Raw genomic sequence first — 19,135 nt, forward strand, 5'->3', positions numbered from 1 at the left:
TGACCTCAATATTGGCATTTTTATTTAACTGCATTTTATTAGTAAATTCAATTGAACCATATGCTTTAACTTACAGCAAGGAAATCATATTAGTAAATTTCATCAATGCCAGAATGCAAAATCAATATCTCTGCTATGAGAGGTCAGCTTACTGAGTGTAAAAGGAATTTAATGAAATAAATTGATGTGGAGCAAAAACTCCACCATTCTAAAGACACTGAGTTCACCCCACTGGTATTCAGTGGGGTTCAGTTGTTTGGCTTTTTGTTTTTATCTTTTGCCATGGTGTTGACTGTTTCTATTAGACTAAGGATTTATGATTGCCCCCTTGGTATTTTTTCTCTTTTTATAACAGATAATGCAAAGGTACAACTATTTCAAATCCATTTAATTTTCACACTTATTGTCTTATAAATACCTAATGTACAAGTAAGTTTTGCTAAAAAAAAATGCAAAACTTAACAAAATAACCAAATAACTTCCTACCTTTTTTTGGAACTTGTCAAATAATTTGAGTGGCATTTTAACTCTTTGTTCTCTGCTGACAGCTGGTATGTGATCATAAGTGGTGACTGATCCCTCAGGAATCTCCAATAAAGGCACACATACAGGTGGATACCATGGCAAGGGGTGCTCCTCTCCTGGAGGAATATTTTGTGCCTCAGATAAAAGTGCATTCACCCTAAAAAAAAACAAAGAATTACTTACATTTCAGATTTTCAAATTTTTAATTATGCATGTATCTACACACAAGCTTTAAGCATTCATACAATTTTTGTTCTTTGTCATTAGAGAACTTGGTGTTGATTGCACATCTTTGCTATATATACTAAGGCAAAGTGGTATGCTTGCCAAAGAGACAACTATCCACCAAAATTCATATGAAATAGATGTATGCAAATCTGTTTTATTCACTACTTTTTCGTGGGATACTAATTTACATGCACAAAATGGGTTGTGTTAAATCCCAAATTTAGTGTTTTACTGAATAAAATTTGGTCATAGGCTTGAATGCAAATTATTATTCTATCCACAAAAAATATCACTTTTCCTCTATCCCAAACAAATGGTAACAAAAAATAAGACCAAAAGACAGAATTTCTTTTCACAAAAAAAAACCTGTTACAAGTAAATCAGTGATCAAACTCTTTTATTCATACATACTCAAATCCTTTATTTTCTGGTGATAAATATACAGTGCTAAGATTTCTTGGATCAGGGACTTTCTGTACATATGTATCACATTCTTCTCTGGACGGCCATTCATTTTCAGCATCAGGATCACCAAACTGGAACTAATATCAAGGATTTTTTTTTATTAATCAACAAATTTTGTTGTGCTTACTATTCTTTTCTGTCGTGTGTTCCTTTTTACCATTTTAACAGCTTCAGGAGTTAAGCAAAATAATTAGTTTTTATGTATTTGTAAGTTCTTTTTCCTTCTAGAAAACACTAGAAATATCCATAACATAAAAAAAGGTCAATGGGTCTGATACACATCCAAATAAAATATTATGGTGGTCCATGCAAGTGTACACAAGTAGCTAGGACATCATCAGTGCCCTATGGTTCAGAACTAGTTAATTGATGTCCAATGTGTATTTTTAGGTATCTGTATATTTTACGGAATTAAAGGGTCAATTTCTACCCTTTCTGAACCCACTCCTGTGATGACTCCGAACTGCATAACTCTCATCAGGAATGTTCAAATCCCAAATTTTACCAATATTTCTGATGTTTTAAACCACAAATTATGTGTTGTAAGATTTTCTTTTAACTCAAGATACAATATCATCTTTTGTACCATGTATGAATTTATGAACGGAAAATTTACCATAAAAAGTATAATTTAAATCCATTCTGTTCTGAAGCACCTGCTACTGTTACAGGGTTGTCTCCCCTCAGAGCAACTCCAAATTCAGATGTCAGTGCTACAACCTTTACTAAATTTTTATGTTTACAATTCTTTTATACAAATCATACCTTTGGTTTCTCAATCATTTTCTCCTTGGTGTAAAATGGTTCCCTGATGGGTTTAGAATAGTCTACTTTCTTTTTCTCTGAGGCAGGTAAATCTGCTGTCTAAAAATAAAGTAATTTACAATTTTTAAGTGAGAAAACATACATGAAAAGAACTCTTTAAAGGTGGCTGATTTTTCACACCGGTTTGGCGAATCTTTAAAAAATACTGAAATACTGCATAATCCAAAAGTGTTGCTATATTTTAATTTTTGCAATAAAAGGATTCAGAAAAATGCAAATTTGATACATTTTTTGAACCATTTTTCATGCAGAATTTCCAATAATTTTAAAATCAATCATTCACTTTTGTTATTTGTTCAAACTTTTTGATATACTATGTTTTTTTCATAAACAACCCCATCGTTGTAGGACAATGTCAGAACACAAATCTTTCCCTATTTTTTCTGTAAATGTGTGAAATGCAAATTAACTATTAGTAATCAGTAATATCAATTACATATCAACACATTTCAGAAAAATATCAGCTTGACAAAGTAATAGAATTTTATACTTGTACAAGATGCCATATATAAAATTAGTTATATGTATGCTTTTTTAAAACTTTAGAAATATATATTTATATATAATAAGAAAAGAAAATTTTTCAAGTCAAAGAGGAGCAAATATAACATAAACAGAAACAGGGAATGTGTCAAGGAGACAGCAACCCAACCAAAAAGCAAGAAATCAGTCCACCAATGGGTTCAATACAGTGAGAAAATACCACAGCTGGAGGTGGGCTTCAATTAAAGTCATATGAAACCTCAAATCAAAAAAAATAATGCATTTGTTTTTTTATAACTCAATGGATAGTTTTCATTATAAAACTTATGTACATATACTTTTTTCTGAAGAAAATTCTTTAATTTTTTCATATTTGGAAAAAGTTTACTTTATTTTAATTGCTTCCTTCCAGGAAGCAATTCTCCCGACATATTTTCCGTATGCAAAGTGACCTCAGTGTGACCCATCTCGTAAAAATCCGGTGATCACAATACGCATGGATGTCCTTAAAATAAACTATTATCTGAATTTACATGTTAAACACATGCTCAATTTCCGTGCTTTGTTGTTGATTTTTTGTCGATTGTTGACAAACAGGTGACAATCGTTAAACTTCGGCTTCAAAACACGAACTTTAATTACCTGCCATATTTTCACAACAACACTGACTGATTGAAAAAAAAAATGACGATTATACGAAATTTACACGAAAAAAATTATAAATTCGTGCACAGAAGACTAAGTTTATGATGTTTGTATGCATTGGTTCAAGAATTGGAAGAACATTATTTTTTACCGGTCACTCGTTTCTTATGACTTTAATATAAATGTATACTAGTTCTGAGAAAATGGACGTCATGTACATTTCATAATCACAGAAAGAATTTAAGAAATATACATTGTACTTTTGGAATTGATTATATTATAATAAATGTATATTGAATGGTTGACATATGTTAAGATTCAGTTGTCTTGCTACTAGAGAATTTAAGGTTTTCATCCAGAGTATGGCTCTTATGTCGTCCAAAAATGACCATCCAAGCATAAATGTGATATTAGTACACAAGAAAATAATATATTTGAGTTCTTCAAGCATGAAATATACGTCATATTTACCCAAATGTCTAAAAGAGGAGCTGAAAAGTGATACTAGAAAAAGAGTAAAAAATGTTTTGTACAAAATATTTTAATTACAACACTGAGGTAAGGGCTACCAACCTTTAAAAGTCACTAAAGATGAAAGAGTAGGTTACAGTGATCCAACACAATATGCACAAATTAGAATGCAGTGGTTAATTCCTTACATAGTTCATTTATAAGGTAACTTTTGACATTTTATTTTTGCTTATTATACTTAGCAACTCACAAACATTGAGTGTAGCTTTACCATAAAAATTTCATTAGTTTTTAGGGAAATTCAACATTTCAACCACTCAACCCTACTGCTTTACTATACATAAAAATATGGCATTGGAATATGAATTAATAATATGAACTGGTAGCATCACAAGGCAGGGATTGATTGAAAATGCAATTTTTATGCATGATGAAAACTGATCTAGAAAGGTGATATGACCTCTCATGAGAGGCGACTACTGTATACAATTTAGCAAGACACAATGCTTATCCACCCAGCAACATTCTTAGGCAAGGCATTTTAAAACATACCTGATTTTTTTCTTCCTTTTTGGAATCGTCAAAGAAAGGGGCAAAATCTAATTCTACCGTGGAGGTATCTTTCTTCCCCCATGTACACATCAAAACCTGTTTACCATCTCTGTCAACCATCCGACAGTATTCTCCTGAAAAATGTAGTTAAAATTTAAAATCAGATGCCTTAAAAAAAGATAAGCAACAGGACAGGTGCCAATATGGAGCAGAATCCTCTTACTTTTTAGGAGCATCAGGTTTTTAATGGGGTTCATGTTGCTCAATCATTGATTTTTTTATGTTGTGTTTTGTTTACTGTTGTTGGTCTTTCATTTGTTTTTCATCTTGGCATGGTCAGTTTGTTTTTACTTGTGGGTTTGAATATATTACCTTGATATCTTTATCCTCTTCATAGATCCCTTTTTATTTTTTTTCTGAATTTATTATTAAAGATCTTTAATAAGATCAGTCATTTTAAAGACGACGTATATTAAAATCATGTTGACACCTTAAAAGTTTTATGTGAATGCAAACTTCAGTTGCACCGGGTGTTTTTTTTTTTTTATTGTGAATCTATTTTAATTACAAATGCATTATATCAGGAAGGGGAATATTTGAGAACATTAAAATTCTTTCATATTTTGTACCTAAACCTAGCCAGGTTATCTGAACCTAGTCGTCATTGTTGTTGCCTCTGATTTCACATATATATTTTTAGCAGGGTCAGATGTTTTCTTGAGTTTGGTATATAATCCAATATTTTTAATAATTTTGGGTATTCAGTAATTCTTTGTATGCATTGTTCCACATCAATACATCTGTTTTTTTTCCCATATTTTTTTATTTTTGCACAACTACATATACAAAAGCATAGCAAATATCAATTTACAGTATGTTTGTACATTAATTAAAATTCCACTATTTTACACCTACCTATCTCTACAGCCGATTCCCTTAATTTCATGTTCTCATAAGAGATATGTTGGTCTAATTTAACATCATTGGTAACTTGTTCAGATATTAGTTTCTCTGTTTGACTCTGGAATATATCATGTTTTCTCTGATATTCTTTCAAATCATTCAATGTTTGCTGTAAAGATCTGGAATAAAATAAAATTTGTTCATAACATTTTTCATGCAAGCCATACACTGTCTAGTTCCTTACATTATTCATGCAAGTGGGAAATGGAAGAGAGAAGCGGGTCAATTATTAGCTGGTGAAATCTGCATAAATATTTATGTATGTGTGTGTGTGTTGAAGTTCTAGTGCATACAACCATCTATTACTTAATATTTATAGGAATCAATGAATAAAAGATCCTATAGTGCAACCCCTGCTGAGCCTTAAAAACTTCTCTTAGTTTTACTGATGTATATTTCATAAGGTGTTTTGACAATGCCATTAGATTAAACTCAATGGCCTTTAAATTTCCACCTAGCTTTGATTATTTGGCCTCTTAAGCTTCCTGATAATTCTTCTGTGATAAACCTCTTAAGTTTCCCATGCATTCAACCTCTAAAATTTCAAATAGTTTCCCCTGTGTTGAGCCTCTAATCTTAGTCTTCCAATAGGTTTACCTGTGTTGAGCCTCTAAAGCTTCCTCTAACTTGGCATGACACAAAACAGCATGTTTTCTTTTAGCTGCAGCGTCAAAATCTGGTTGTATCCTCAGGGTGTTCTCAAAACATATAATGGATTTATTGTATTCTGCTAAAACCTGAAACAAAAAAGATGTAAGACTATATATGGTAGAACTATGTTAGTGAACTAAAACATATATCTCCCCCTTTATCTTTAGGAGTCATTCCAGTTATAAAAAGGCACAATTACCTGTTAAAACTTACAACATGATTGAGGTATAAAATATATAAGCTCTGATCACCATGGTTAATATATTATTCAAAATCTTCACACTGATATGTGTGTGGTGGTAATTATCATTATGTAAAAGTGTCCTAACATTTGATCAAGACTTACTGATGCAGTGTTCTCCCCAGAAATTTTGGATAGCATCACATTTTGCGTAAAAAAAATTAACTGTATTTTTTTTTAATGTCATTTGTCGCGTCACGTTAATGCTCTATTTCCTTTATATGTTTTAGTTTATATTATTCAATTCATAACTGAGAATACAATTATATTATAACCACAAAAACAGTTGTGTTCAGTTTATGTTTTCTTTATTCATTTATAGTTACAGAATTATTGTTTTCCTCTTGTGCAAAATAAAAATAAATGTGTGGTTTCAGTTACCCAACAATAAGTCAAATGAATGAATGGTTCATTATAGTGCAACCTGTATATATACAAAACTAAATATCTAGTACACAAAATTAACTATTTTTATATTGTATTAAGTAAAGATAAAGCAGCAAAAGTAGCAAAAAAAAATCAATTTAAAAACTTTTTTTATCATGTTTATGAAATTCATTGTTTCATGGCACTCAATGAATTGGTCCCAGTTGTTTCTTATCTTTACATCAAAATGATATGTATTTTTAAAAAATTTATCTAACAAATAGTCTGTTAATGCGTAGTTTTCTCTATTGGTATATATATTTTTTCTGTCTACTGTCCATCTGTTGTCATTATCGTGAAAATGCGGATTTCTGTCGTATCTGGTCCGGTTCCGATCCGTAGTTAACACAAAAATGTGCAATGGCGGCCGTAGAAAAAAATACGAAAATGAGTCCGAGAATAAACATTGTTTGACAAGAGATTGAGAATGAATAAGACGCTTTTAATGCATTAAATGGATTAAACATAAACTTAAGCCAATTATGATCACTTTTTAAAGAAGTATAAAACTTATTTTAGCTCAAAACCAAAATTCTAGCTCTCGTATTTACCAGAAGAGTAAATAGAGAAAGAAAGTATTTTTTGGAGAGTTGCACAAATAAACGACCTTTTATTTTTTTTAAAATCGTTTCAATCTTTGAAATTTCGTAATACAAAACGTAGATTTCGAATTGTTTTGTGATTGCATTTTTGCATGTTGAAATTGGTGATTGCAGACACGTGGTATTAGTCATGTCACAAGTGTCGGCTTGGGATATTCGCATCCAAACAGTTATCACCCTGAGGGCAATTAACACCTGGCTATTTAATCTCTTAATTGCCTTTAGTGTCCGACTTAAAGGGATTACATTTAAAGGTGATATACTTTTTATGATCATAATCGATAATAGATGAAAGTTCAAAATTGAGGACAAGTAAAATAGCATCTTTAAAATAATTATAGCATCGCGGGAAATATTATAGCATCACGGTGAAAAATTATAGCGTCGCGGTACCGCGACGCTAAAACGGCCTGGGGAGAACACTGCTGATGTTACAAAATAGAAATCAATTTTAAATGTATGTAGAGATGTACGTACCAGGGTAAACCTTAATGCCTGCACTGCCACAGCAGGGGCTTGGAAACTATTTTTCATAATTTGTACCCACAAAAAATAATTGAATCCACAGCATAAGGTTTTGAATTAAACACCATACCCATTTTTTCCATTCAAAAATTAGAAAATACTAACAACACTTCATTGAATATTACCAAGGCAACTTACAGCATAAATATTTCCCAATGTAAAATGATTGACATTAAGCTCTTTTGAGACGTCTAGGGCAGCATGTACAACAACAGCAGCCTCATTGGAATATCTGGCTCGGTGAAGAATGTTGGCTAAACTTATCAAGGCTACATCTTTCTGATGCCTGGAACAAAGTGATAAAGGAAAGAAAATGTATTTCTGTTTAACAAAATATGCAAGAATAAAATATATATGCTTGTAAAAATTAGTTTCATTTTACTTTTATCAAAGACATATTCACCCCAACTTGAACTTGTATGATCAAGTTAATTTGTATGTTTGTAAGAAAAATATTCTACCAGTCAACAGTTTTTATTTAAAATAACTGCTTTCAAACTTTAGACATGTCATCATAAAAGGAGCAGGTGATATTTGTGTTTTGACATATTTTAAGACTAAGATTACACTGCTGTTGACCCGGACTGCCGAAAACATGAGGTTTATTTATATCCTGATAATTATAACTGGATAAAAGGATAATTCATAATAAACCAGATGCTCCACAGGGTACAGCTTTATACGACCACAGAGGTTGAACCCTGAACAGTTGGGGCAAGTATGGACACAACATTTAAGTTTGAAACAGCTCTGAATTTGGATTGGGATTAAATAGTTGACACAACATGTTTCTGATACAGAATGAATGTGGTCTAAGAACTTTAACTTAAAAACTTAAAATTTTTAAATTGGACATTTACCTATTATGGTCCAATATCCTAAATCTAAATACATGGTTAGATTCAGCATATCATAGAACCCCAAGAATTTAATTTTTGATGAAATCAAATAATGTTCAATTTTAGACCCTTTAGTCCTCAATGTGGACCAATTTGATAACTGGGCCCAAACCTTTTTTTGGCCCCTTATTCCTAAACTGTTGGGACCAAAACTCCCAAAAACAATCTCTACCTTCCTTTTGTGGTCATTAACCTTCTGTTAAAATTTCATAGATTTCTGTTTACTTATACTAAAGTTATTGTGAGAAAACCAAGAAAAATGCTTATTTGGGCCGTTTTTGGCCCCAAATTCCTAAACTGTTGGAACCCAAACTCCCAAAATCAATCCCAACCTTCCTTTTATGGTCATAAACCTTGTGATTAAATTTCATAGATTTCTATTTACTTATACTAAAGTTAAAGTGCAAAAAACAAATGTCTTTGGACGACGACGCAGAGGACAACGACGACGTCAACGTCATATCAATATACGACCAAATAATTTTCAATTTTTGCGGTGGTATAAAAATTTCTTGGTTTTCTTGGTGTTTTTTTTTAGGAAAATTGGGTTTCCAGTTTCTTGAAATTGACAGCTACAAGATTTGTCTTTTCAAAAGGTCACTTAACTCAAATTAAAATTGCAGTTTCTAGAGGTGTAACACCACAATTGATTTTCCCCTATTAGTCTTTGTTAAATTTGCACTTTTCAAAAAAATGTGCAGAATTTATCTTTGTTTCAAATAATGAAATACTTGGCAAGAGTAATGTTTTATCCTGTCCAGTTCTATAGAAAAATCAAAGCACCAAAGGGTGCTATAGGCAGTTAATCAAAAACCCAAAGGCAAACTTGGCCACATTCAGATGAATAGTGTAAAGAATTAGTCAAAATATTTATCTCCGGCATTGTTCTCAGCTATTTCTAAAGTATCAAATAATGCTTGTACAGTAATGTTTATGTTATGCAATCCTACCACTTTCAAAAGTTATTTCCAATTTATATTTATAAAGATTCAATGTCTGAGATTATACACATACACTGTCCTATGTTAGGGGAGAGTTTTGTGCCAGTTAAGACATTTAAGCCACCACATTCTGTATGTACCTGTCCATAGTGAGGACCCACGAATGCGGTGATTGTTGCTGTATATCATATTTATTTTGCATAATTCTTTTGTACATTTTATTAATTTCTTGTGTATACTTCTGATGTATGATGTCCAAGTTATTGTAAATGCTCTTTTGTTCTGACGTTGGAAAGTTCGAGGCGGAAAGAACTAACTAGCCGAAAAGTTCTCCAGAACTTATTAACTACATTGTAGTTACTTTGTTCTTCCTCTGGTTTAAAAGTTCCACCTGAACAAGTGACTAATTGAAATAGTTTACATTTTTGTTATCATGATTATTGTGTTAAGGGGCCAGCAAAAGCAATCCTTTGGGTGTAGGAGTTTCTCCCTGCATTAAAGATCCATTTGTAACCTTCGACTGTTGTCTGCTCTAAGATCTGGTTATTGTCTCTATGACACATTCCCCATTTTCACTCTCAATTTTTTTTACGTCTCAAATTATAACTGAATTAAAATATGTTGATTACGGTTTAACTGTCTTCCATTACTAATATCATAATAAAAAAACATTTACCGGTATTTAAACTTTCAATAACTGTAATACATGTAGTAAGAATTAAGAAAAACTTGTTTGTAACTTCAACTGTTCTCGAGTCTCGTTAGTCGACTTGTTGCCTTTTTTATCGTATCATGTGATTTCTTTTCATATTATTTTCATGGGGAAATCGTTTACCAGCATAAAGTTGCTGAAGGAACCGCATAGAATTGATTCAATAACACTTAACGAGTGTTCAAATGCGAAAAATTATAAAAAGAAACATATAAAAAAGTCGTATTTTTCTGTACCGGAAATCGAAAAGTCTTTGTATATCAAAAACAATTACGTTGTGATACGCGTCACAGATTCGGACTTAATATTTTACAAAATATGCGACTTTGAAGTTATATAATGCCGTCCTTTAGAAAACAGTTGTTAAAGTTTACATCACAATATTTATTGAACCACATCGAGCTTAATCAAAGCATGTGTAGCATTATGTTACATTGTACACAAAAGCGAAACAATCTTAAAATGACCTTGACATCGACCAATCAGAAAACTACAATAACAACAACTTAATTTGACAAGCATGAAGGTGATTTGCTAGAAATTGGAATAATATTAACAAGAAAACAAATGAGCATACATTAAAGATTACTGAATAAAGATGATTTAAATAATCTCAATCAGACAAAAAAACGAATAAAATGATTAATAATAAAGTACCTATGTATCATCAGAATTCTCCCAATTTAAAAGGTACGTAAATTTCGTCTTCTATGTAATTTGAAATTGCCACCAACTTATATCAGCTTATTAATAGCCTACTGACGTATGTAATACGTATCGATGACAAACAATATTCCTACTACTTTTGCCATCTGGGAAATGTAAACGACTCATCTTTATAGATTTTCAGCGATCAAATATTTCATACAATTGTTCTTTGACATCTTAGCCCACAGCACAGGGGGTAATAATCTATAGAAGGATTTCTATCGAGTACTACTTCCTATGTGCAACTTCAAAACTTTTGGGAAAATCGACGACCATTTAACATTTTTATGGTAATATTTTTTATATTCCAAAATAAAAAGTATGAAAAAAGTGCCCAATTAGTTATAAATAACATGATAGCCAGCCAGATAATAAAAGTGGCACATATTTCAGCATTTATTGGGTAGAACATAAATCTAGGGTGCTCGCATAAAGCAGCTTAACTGCTTAAAAATCACATAACATTTCATTGCATATAAGAAAATAACCATCATTGGAAGTTAACCAATCAAATTTCTCCCCTTATTTTATCTGTGTACAAGATTTAGTCACCATGTAACCTCAAGATTACAAAATTTTCTATAGAAATCCCAAATAAAAAATAATGGTGTTTTGAAATACCCAAGACATATGTTTATGACACAGAAATGGTTCTACTGCAGTAAAATGTAGGATTAATTACCTACAACTGTCAAATTCAAGTGAATATTTTTTTGACCTACTTTCGTATACAACTTGATGTGACGTACCATGATTTGATGGTATAACACCTAGATTTCATACAAGGAGCTGTAATTTTTTTTCAACAATTGTGATTGTTGATTTGTTTAGGATCTCGGAAAAGTGGATCCCCTGTCTGATATTGATTTGATTGGAAGAACAAACCTTGGTGAAAAATGTAGAGCTCTCCTGACACATTCTATAGCATGATAGGGATCTCCTTTAATTCTCCAGTAAAACGCTGCCATATTGTATAGTATCCAAGATGTACGATTCTGAAATTGAAAATATGATAATTGTTTATCCAAGATGTCCTATTCTGAAATTGAAAATATGATAATTGTTTATCCAAGATGTCCTATTCTGAAATTGAAAATATGATAATTGTTTATCCAAGATGTACGATTCTGAAATTGAAAATATGATAATTGTTTATCCAAGATGTACGATTCTGGAATTGAAAATATGATAATTGTTTATCCAAGATGTCCTATTCTGAAATTGAAAATATGATAATTGTTTATCCAAGATGTCCTATTCTGAAATTGAAAATATGATAATTGTTTATCCAAGATGTCCTATTCTGAAATTGAAAATATGATAATTGTTTATCCAAGATGTCCTATTCTGAAATTGAAAATATGATAATTGTTTATCAAAGATGTCCTATTCTGAAATTGAAAATATGATAATTGTTTATCGAAGATGTCCTATTCTGAAATTGAAAATATGATAATTGTTTATCCAAGATGTCCTATTCTGAAATTGAAAATATGATAATTGTTTATCCAAGATGTCCTATTCTGAAATTGAAAATATGATAATGGTTGAACCAAGATGCCCTGTTTAAAAAAAAATCATTTATTGGACAATCCATGGAGAGTATAAATTTCAACAACTGACTGGAAAGAAATATAAAATTCTGACAATCTATTTGAAAAATGAAAAATAAAACATTAAATCAACTTACTAAAAAGAGAAAACAATGATGACAATAACCACTGATTGAATACTAGATATTGCTTTTGACAAATTGGAAAAGTATTTTTTAGTGATGGATGTAAAAACTACTTTTTTTGGCCCCAGTTATTCATAAGCATGAGCTCTGTTGATTAAAAATTGTATTTTAAAACTAATGTTATGTGATCTTGTCCCAACCTTTTGCAAAGCCTCATATATTCTGTGACCATATTCATCAACACTGTCTTGGTATGTAATAGCATTTTTCAGTCCAAGTTCAGGAGTGCCTTGCAATGTCTCCCTATCTTTCATACCCTACAAATGTACAAAATATACACATAAAAATAAATATCATGTACGAAAAGTGTAATATATTTTATTCTATACTTTTAGAGATCTTCTGTGTCTCCCTTCTCAAATCTAAGGCCAAAAAAAATGATATATGTGTTTCCTATTGCATCTTTGAAAAAAATAGGGTAGGTAGGTTGGGATTTTTTTTATTTTACCATTTTCTTATACATGTTATACACTGAGTCTATGGAAGGGACATTATGACTTTAACACTGCTTATTGAAAACTGGGGTGAAAAACACTTTAAATGTTAAAGTAGGGTATTTTTTAGCTTTAAAATTAGGGAGGGTAGGGTAATAGGAAACACACACCTTTTTTTTATTTGGCCTAAAACTTGTTGTCACTGAAAGGTGTAATATGTAATAATTAAGACAAGAACTTCCTAAACTGCTTTTTACAGTGCACACATTTTCTTTTCTCAATTTCCATTTAAGGAAAATAAAAAAAATCTTTAAAGCAGCAAGAATTTGAAATCATCCTTTCATTTCTATAAAGGGAGAATGTATTTATTCATACAACAATATGAGCAATCCCATCAGGAACTGTTTAAAAAGTAAAACCTTATTTTGAAAACAAAATATATCTTAACAATATATAAATTATTTGTTAGATTTAAATAAAAGATTACAATAACCTCAGCAAAATTTGACTGGGTATATTTAAAATATGTAGAAAAATTGACATGTTCATCAATCATTTATAAAATAAATAATGACAATTATGCAATTTTAAAAGTACATTGTAACAAGTTTCCAATATATATGGAAATACAAAATAACATTTCTGCTTTAAACTGAAATCTGATATAAATAACTATGTTTTAAAGTATTTCAAATAAAACCGAAATTCTATGTTCATGAAAAATATACCAACCAAGGGAATAATATAACACGGGAATTCTATATTGCAAATATCCTGATAAAGCTCACACATAATATAATTAAATATTTTAAAATGAGTAAAACAGATTCATAAAATTTCTGATGCAAAAAAAAAGAAGATGAAAATGTAATCATAAATGGAATTGGGATGCATACATACAGTTACTACATTAGAAAATGCCTGTACCAAGTCAGGAATATGACAGTTGTTATCCATTCGTTTGATGTGTTTGGACTTTTGATTTTGCCATTTGATTTTGGACTTTCCTTTTTGAATTTTCCTCGGAGTTCAGTATTTTTGTGTTTTTACTTTTTACTTCTATGCTAATTCTGTTATATTTCAAAATTCACAAATCAATATTGAAAGCTTAAGGGGAAGAGTAGATAACTGTAAATGTTAGTGCACTCACAATGAAATTTTCCAGGAAATTTTATGTTTACGATCGGTGTTACTCTAAGAAAAAAGTTAAAGTTAATCTGCACTGATTTTCAAACTTATATGTATCTGAGATTTTACTGTCAGATACAAAAATCTAAGATATAAATAGAACATCCTATATGTTGACCTCTAGATGTCTTTTGTGTCAGTTGATTATTGTCTAATTGAAGGAAATCCCCCTTCTACTCATTTTCAAATTACACAAACATTTTACAGTCATAACTTTGTAGTACGTTACCTCAAGGTGTTCAAAGGCATGAAAACTGTATTCAAGTTCTGAGAACAGCCTACAATCTGGTTGGTGTAAATTATCTCTCGGTGTTATACTCAAATCTATATGTTCTTCTGGTCTGAAAAAAATAAAGAATAAAGAAAATTGAAAGCTTGAGGATAAGAAGTAAATGGGAAATGTATCCATGGGACACAGATGATGGCCCCTCTTGCATTTAACGTTATATTGGGACTTAGCTCAAGAACGGAAAAAACAATGCTACCCAAAATAAAACTTGATTGGAGTTTTGTGATCATAAAATGTGTATAAGTTTTATAAAATTGGAATGTAGAGCTAAAAAAACATTGTAGGATTAGGATAATAGGCATTGCATGTCAGCTTGGTCTTCAATAGTATTAACAAATTGTTCCCTTTAGGTTTTGAGATAGCACCATGGCATTAAAGCCAAGTGAAAGTTCAACGATATATGTTGAACAGTTTGAATTGTGTCCTGTAATCATGGTTTTTTATTCATATTTGTATGATCTTGCACAGTTTAAGATTTTTAAGACTGAACAAAAGCTAATTGCTTTCAGTTTAAATATTCAGAAATAGATGTATGCTTATATAATCAACATCTATAAACATAAAAAAAAATTACATGTACATGTAGTTGAGAACAAGATGTGACCAAAAACAATCATAAGAGAGACATTTATAATAGGATTGGTATGATTTATTCAAGTAACATGTTGTATTACATGTAGTGTGAACTCATCAATATTCCTTGGCTACCACTTCTCATAGATTATCGAAAGTGTGTAAATGAACCACAAATTTAAATGTTCAACAAGGTACAATTTTTCTATAAGCTTGTGTGCAGATTTTGGCAAAACTAAAAAACTAAATATCCATGATATCCATGAAATTGATATTTCCTCCACATACATGAAAATAACATAATAAATGATTCTACCTGTTTTCACAGTTTTACAACTACAACTTTTTAGTCTCAACATGCTAGGGTGAGCGTTTGGATCCCGCCAACATGTTTAACCCCGCCACATTATTTATGTTTGTGTCTGTCCCAAGTCAGGAGCCTGTAATTCAGTGGTTATTTTATTACCTATATTCCTTTATTCTATGGCTTAATTATCTTATTTTCTTATTTTATGACTTGAATTACCTTATTCTTTAACTTGTTCACCTTATTCCCTTATACTATGACTTGTATTACCTTATTCCTTTATTTTCCAATGGCAGGACAGTACTGATATACAAATCAAACTCTGGCAATGGCTTCCCTGCAGCCACACAGTCTATATCTGTTTTGTAAAATCTTTGTTCAAGACCTACAAAAAAGAGCATCAAATGTTATTATAAAACTTAACACAAAACATAATAGAACTTGAAAAAAAAGTTTTCTAGGTCATGACTGTTTTTGTTAAACAACTGACATCAGCATTACTATAAACATAATAAATCATTTTGTGTAAACATGGTAAATGCAAAGTGCATTATTTAACTTTCATTATTTTCATTTCAGGTGTCTTATTTTGTTGTTTCTGGAATGGTGTCTCATTGACACTTATATTGTATATATATGTTGTGTACAAATTGTAATGTTGTACAAATTATAATTTGTACAGATTTTTTGTACAAGTTATCAGTGTTTTATGAACTGCTTAACACAAATGGATGATGCAAGCAGACAGTATTTTGTTTCACAGATTTCTGTCATATTTTCACAACTTCATCATACAGTTTAATACTGAGCATTGGTACAAAAAACATTATAAGACCACAAAAAGACTTTCTATAGGTATTAATATGGTATAGGGAGAAAAATAAAATTAAAATTTAAACCATTCAGGTATCCTCATTTCCCGTTTGAGAACAAGGAGACTAGCACTAAATGTTAGGCTAAAGTATCAAAATTTGAATTTAAAACATTAAACTAGTACATTTTAGAAGATAAACCTGTATCACCTGGTGCAAGAAGGTATGTGTCAAAAAACTTATAAATTGTACAAAAACCCTTTACAAATTATAATTTGTACAAACTTACATCTTGTACACAACATATATACCAAAGGGAAACGATGCAACATTTTTAAACTTATTTTCATAGATCATTCTTATGTCATGTACAATGTATGTTGTACTGTTACACCACTGTCCAAGGTTAGGGGAGGGTTGGGATCCTACTAATACGTTTAACCCCGCTACATTCGGTATGTATGTGTCTGTCCCATGTCAGGAGCCTGTAGTTCAGAGGTTATCATTTGTTGCTGTTTTACATATTTGTTTTTCATTCATTTTTGGTACATTAATTAGGACTTTAGTTTTCTCGTTTAAATTGTTATACATTTGTCATTACAGGGCTTTTTATAGCTGACAATGCGGTATGGGTTTTGCTCAATGTCGAAGGCTGCACAGTAACCTATAGTTGTTAATATCTGTTTCATTTTGGTCTCTTGTGGAGAGTTGTCTCATTGGCAATCATACCTCATGATGGCACATCTTCTTTTTTATATATAATTTCCTACAATTTTGTTACAGATAATTTCCTAATCAAACAAACCTGTGTCCCTATCTTCATTTTTGTCTATTTCTTCCTTTCTTTGTAGTAACTCTCTTTTAAGCTGTAGTATTGTCCCTCCTCTGTCTTCTTGTTTCATGAAGGCTACAAGGTCATAAGGTCGTCGCAAATTAAAGACGGTGTCCAACTAAAAACAGTAAAGAAAAAATAAAAAATAAAACAAACATTAAACTGCTGCCGGATAACTATATATATTACGTCTAAATGTATATATGTATGTGACTTTCCTGAAAATCTGAGATTCATAATACAAATCCATATTGAAATCCTCTTTGTTAAAGGGTTATTTTTCACTAGAGGCTCAAAGGAGTTTATCTGATAAATATAAACAGAGTACTCACTCTTTCACAAAAAATATTCAGTTAATTTTCCCCTGTAATCATGTAATGAGTCCATTCCTGAATGTTGGTAGTCCCATTACAAAAGCATGGGTCTCATTCTGAATTTCTTTTTCTTAATGATGTTCTCTGATCAAATTTCAGGAATTGACTCATCGCTAATAAAAGGAACCCCAAAAAAGTTTCTTCTGTCTTTAAGGTATGGATTTTTCATTACTGAAGGCTGTACGGTAAACTTTAATTGCTTATACATGTTATATTAAAATCATATGAACTCTGGTGGACAGTTCGCTTGATGTTGTCTCTTAGAAAATCTAACGAAATATCTCCTTTCTCCCTATCTAGATAATTATCATTTTTTATGCACCACTTTCATGACTTTTGGCCTGTTTTGTGGCAGCCAGTTTTATTGGATGATTGGTGAAGAATTCTGCAGTGCCCAGAGAAAACCACCAACCTTGCTAGTTGGATAGGAAAACTGATAATCTAGTCAATTAAGGTTGGACCTGCATGAGCTCGAACTCATAACCTCAGTGTTGACTGGATAGTGATAACCATATTAGAACTACTAAGACGACTTGGCCATTAAAACCCCATTGTCATGTATGTACATGTAAGTCCAAATTATTATGACGTCATGAAAGGCTATTTTATTTTTTTGTTTTTGGCGCCTTACTGCAACAGTAAAAAAATAAAAATAGTCTTTCGTGACATATCATAATTATTCGGATTACATATCATAACCAAGACATTCTTTACAGCATGCAGATCTAGAGTTTTACACTGTATTCAGCAAATGAACTGAATTCCTTAACCCCAAATTTCCAAAAAGAAATCTGACCACAAAATTCCACAAGAAGTAGAAATCTGTAACTTTTAGCTACTTGTTCCGTACCTGTAAATGTCCTTAAAGACTTCAAACAAGTTATTTTAAGCTTGTGGGTGAATAAAATTGTCAGTAGAGTACATATTTTCTAAACTCGTCACCTTCAGTTTATTACAACATGATGTAAGGTTAAATTAAACACAAGCTTCAAACGTTTAGCTAAGTGCAATGTCCAAGTTTCGTGTTTGTTTTGGTTGTCTTTAAATGATAGGAATAAGCTGAAAGATGGCTGGTCGGTATTCTAAATTACCTGAGCCTGGACTCTTCCATTTTCAGTGACAACCCAGTGCGAGGACCCATCAGAGAGATGAAGACAGCGAACGATTGCCAGCAAAATCACCAAAACATTGGCAGCCACCATATTTTAATAACATGAATATTCATTAGCGGAAGTTGATACTAAAAACCTAAACAAACCCACGTGGCATCAATCTGTTTGATGCAGAACCGATCGATTATCCGTAAGGAAATCTATGATCTATACTATCAGTAAACATGAAAGTAAACATGAAAAATCATTATGTATTAAAATAAATCGTTTCATTTTTTCCAGGAAAATATACTGTTTTTCCACCCATTAGATTGATAAAACAGCTAGAAATTTTTCATCACTTGCTCATTTAAAAGAAGATTGTGGAAACATTATAAATTCCTTCTTTTTCCACTTTAACTTGACGTTTAAAATTATTAGGTCTAACATTTTTAATGGTTGAATAAGTAAGTAAATTTTTATTTAGAGTCGGCATATATATACATAATAACAGAGAAAACATGAGCTCTGATGAGCTCTTTAACCTGTTGAATCTGGGATTATTTATGTTCCTGCTTTAATCAATATTATTTCAAAATTTGATTTTTAAATTTGGCTGTGGTTAATATGTCCTG

At 31.2% G+C, this 19,135-nt stretch overlaps 1 protein-coding gene across 23 annotated transcripts in view; it reads right to left on the reverse strand.

Annotated features, from left to right (window-relative positions):
- The window catches only part of LOC139482316 (tetratricopeptide repeat protein 17-like), a 48,043-nt gene extending 29,385 nt beyond the window's left edge, over positions 1 to 18,658 (reverse strand). For 12 of the 23 annotated variants that reach the window (XM_071266134.1, XM_071266133.1, XM_071266127.1 and 9 more), the window contains exons 1-14: positions 18,501 to 18,638; positions 17,009 to 17,153; positions 15,662 to 15,776; positions 14,452 to 14,563; positions 12,741 to 12,857; positions 11,748 to 11,857; positions 7,741 to 7,888; positions 5,755 to 5,894; positions 5,110 to 5,276; positions 4,195 to 4,328; positions 3,643 to 3,675; positions 1,984 to 2,082; positions 1,165 to 1,295; positions 487 to 682 (exon numbers count right to left, since the gene is read on the reverse strand). In XM_071266134.1, the coding sequence (XP_071122235.1) occupies positions 487 to 682; positions 1,165 to 1,295; positions 1,984 to 2,082; positions 3,643 to 3,675; positions 4,195 to 4,328; positions 5,110 to 5,276; positions 5,755 to 5,894; positions 7,741 to 7,888; positions 11,748 to 11,857; positions 12,741 to 12,857; positions 14,452 to 14,563; positions 15,662 to 15,776; positions 17,009 to 17,153; positions 18,501 to 18,611 (1,758 nt within the window). In that variant the 5' untranslated portion in view covers positions 18,612 to 18,638. Of the gene's footprint in view, positions 1 to 486; positions 683 to 1,164; positions 1,296 to 1,983; positions 2,083 to 3,642; positions 3,676 to 4,194; positions 4,329 to 5,109; positions 5,277 to 5,754; positions 5,895 to 7,740; positions 7,889 to 11,747; positions 11,858 to 12,740; positions 12,858 to 14,451; positions 14,564 to 15,661; positions 15,777 to 17,008; positions 17,154 to 18,500 lie in introns of all 23 variants that reach the window. The other 11 variants (XR_011654834.1, XR_011654833.1, XM_071266137.1 and 8 more) reach the window with 2 other exon arrangements.
- Between the last annotated feature and the right edge of the window lie 477 nt (positions 18,659 to 19,135).

Source organism: Mytilus edulis, chromosome 7 (genome assembly GCF_963676685.1).
Source record: "Mytilus edulis chromosome 7, xbMytEdul2.2, whole genome shotgun sequence".
Taxonomy (NCBI): Eukaryota; Metazoa; Mollusca; class Bivalvia; order Mytilida; family Mytilidae; genus Mytilus; species Mytilus edulis.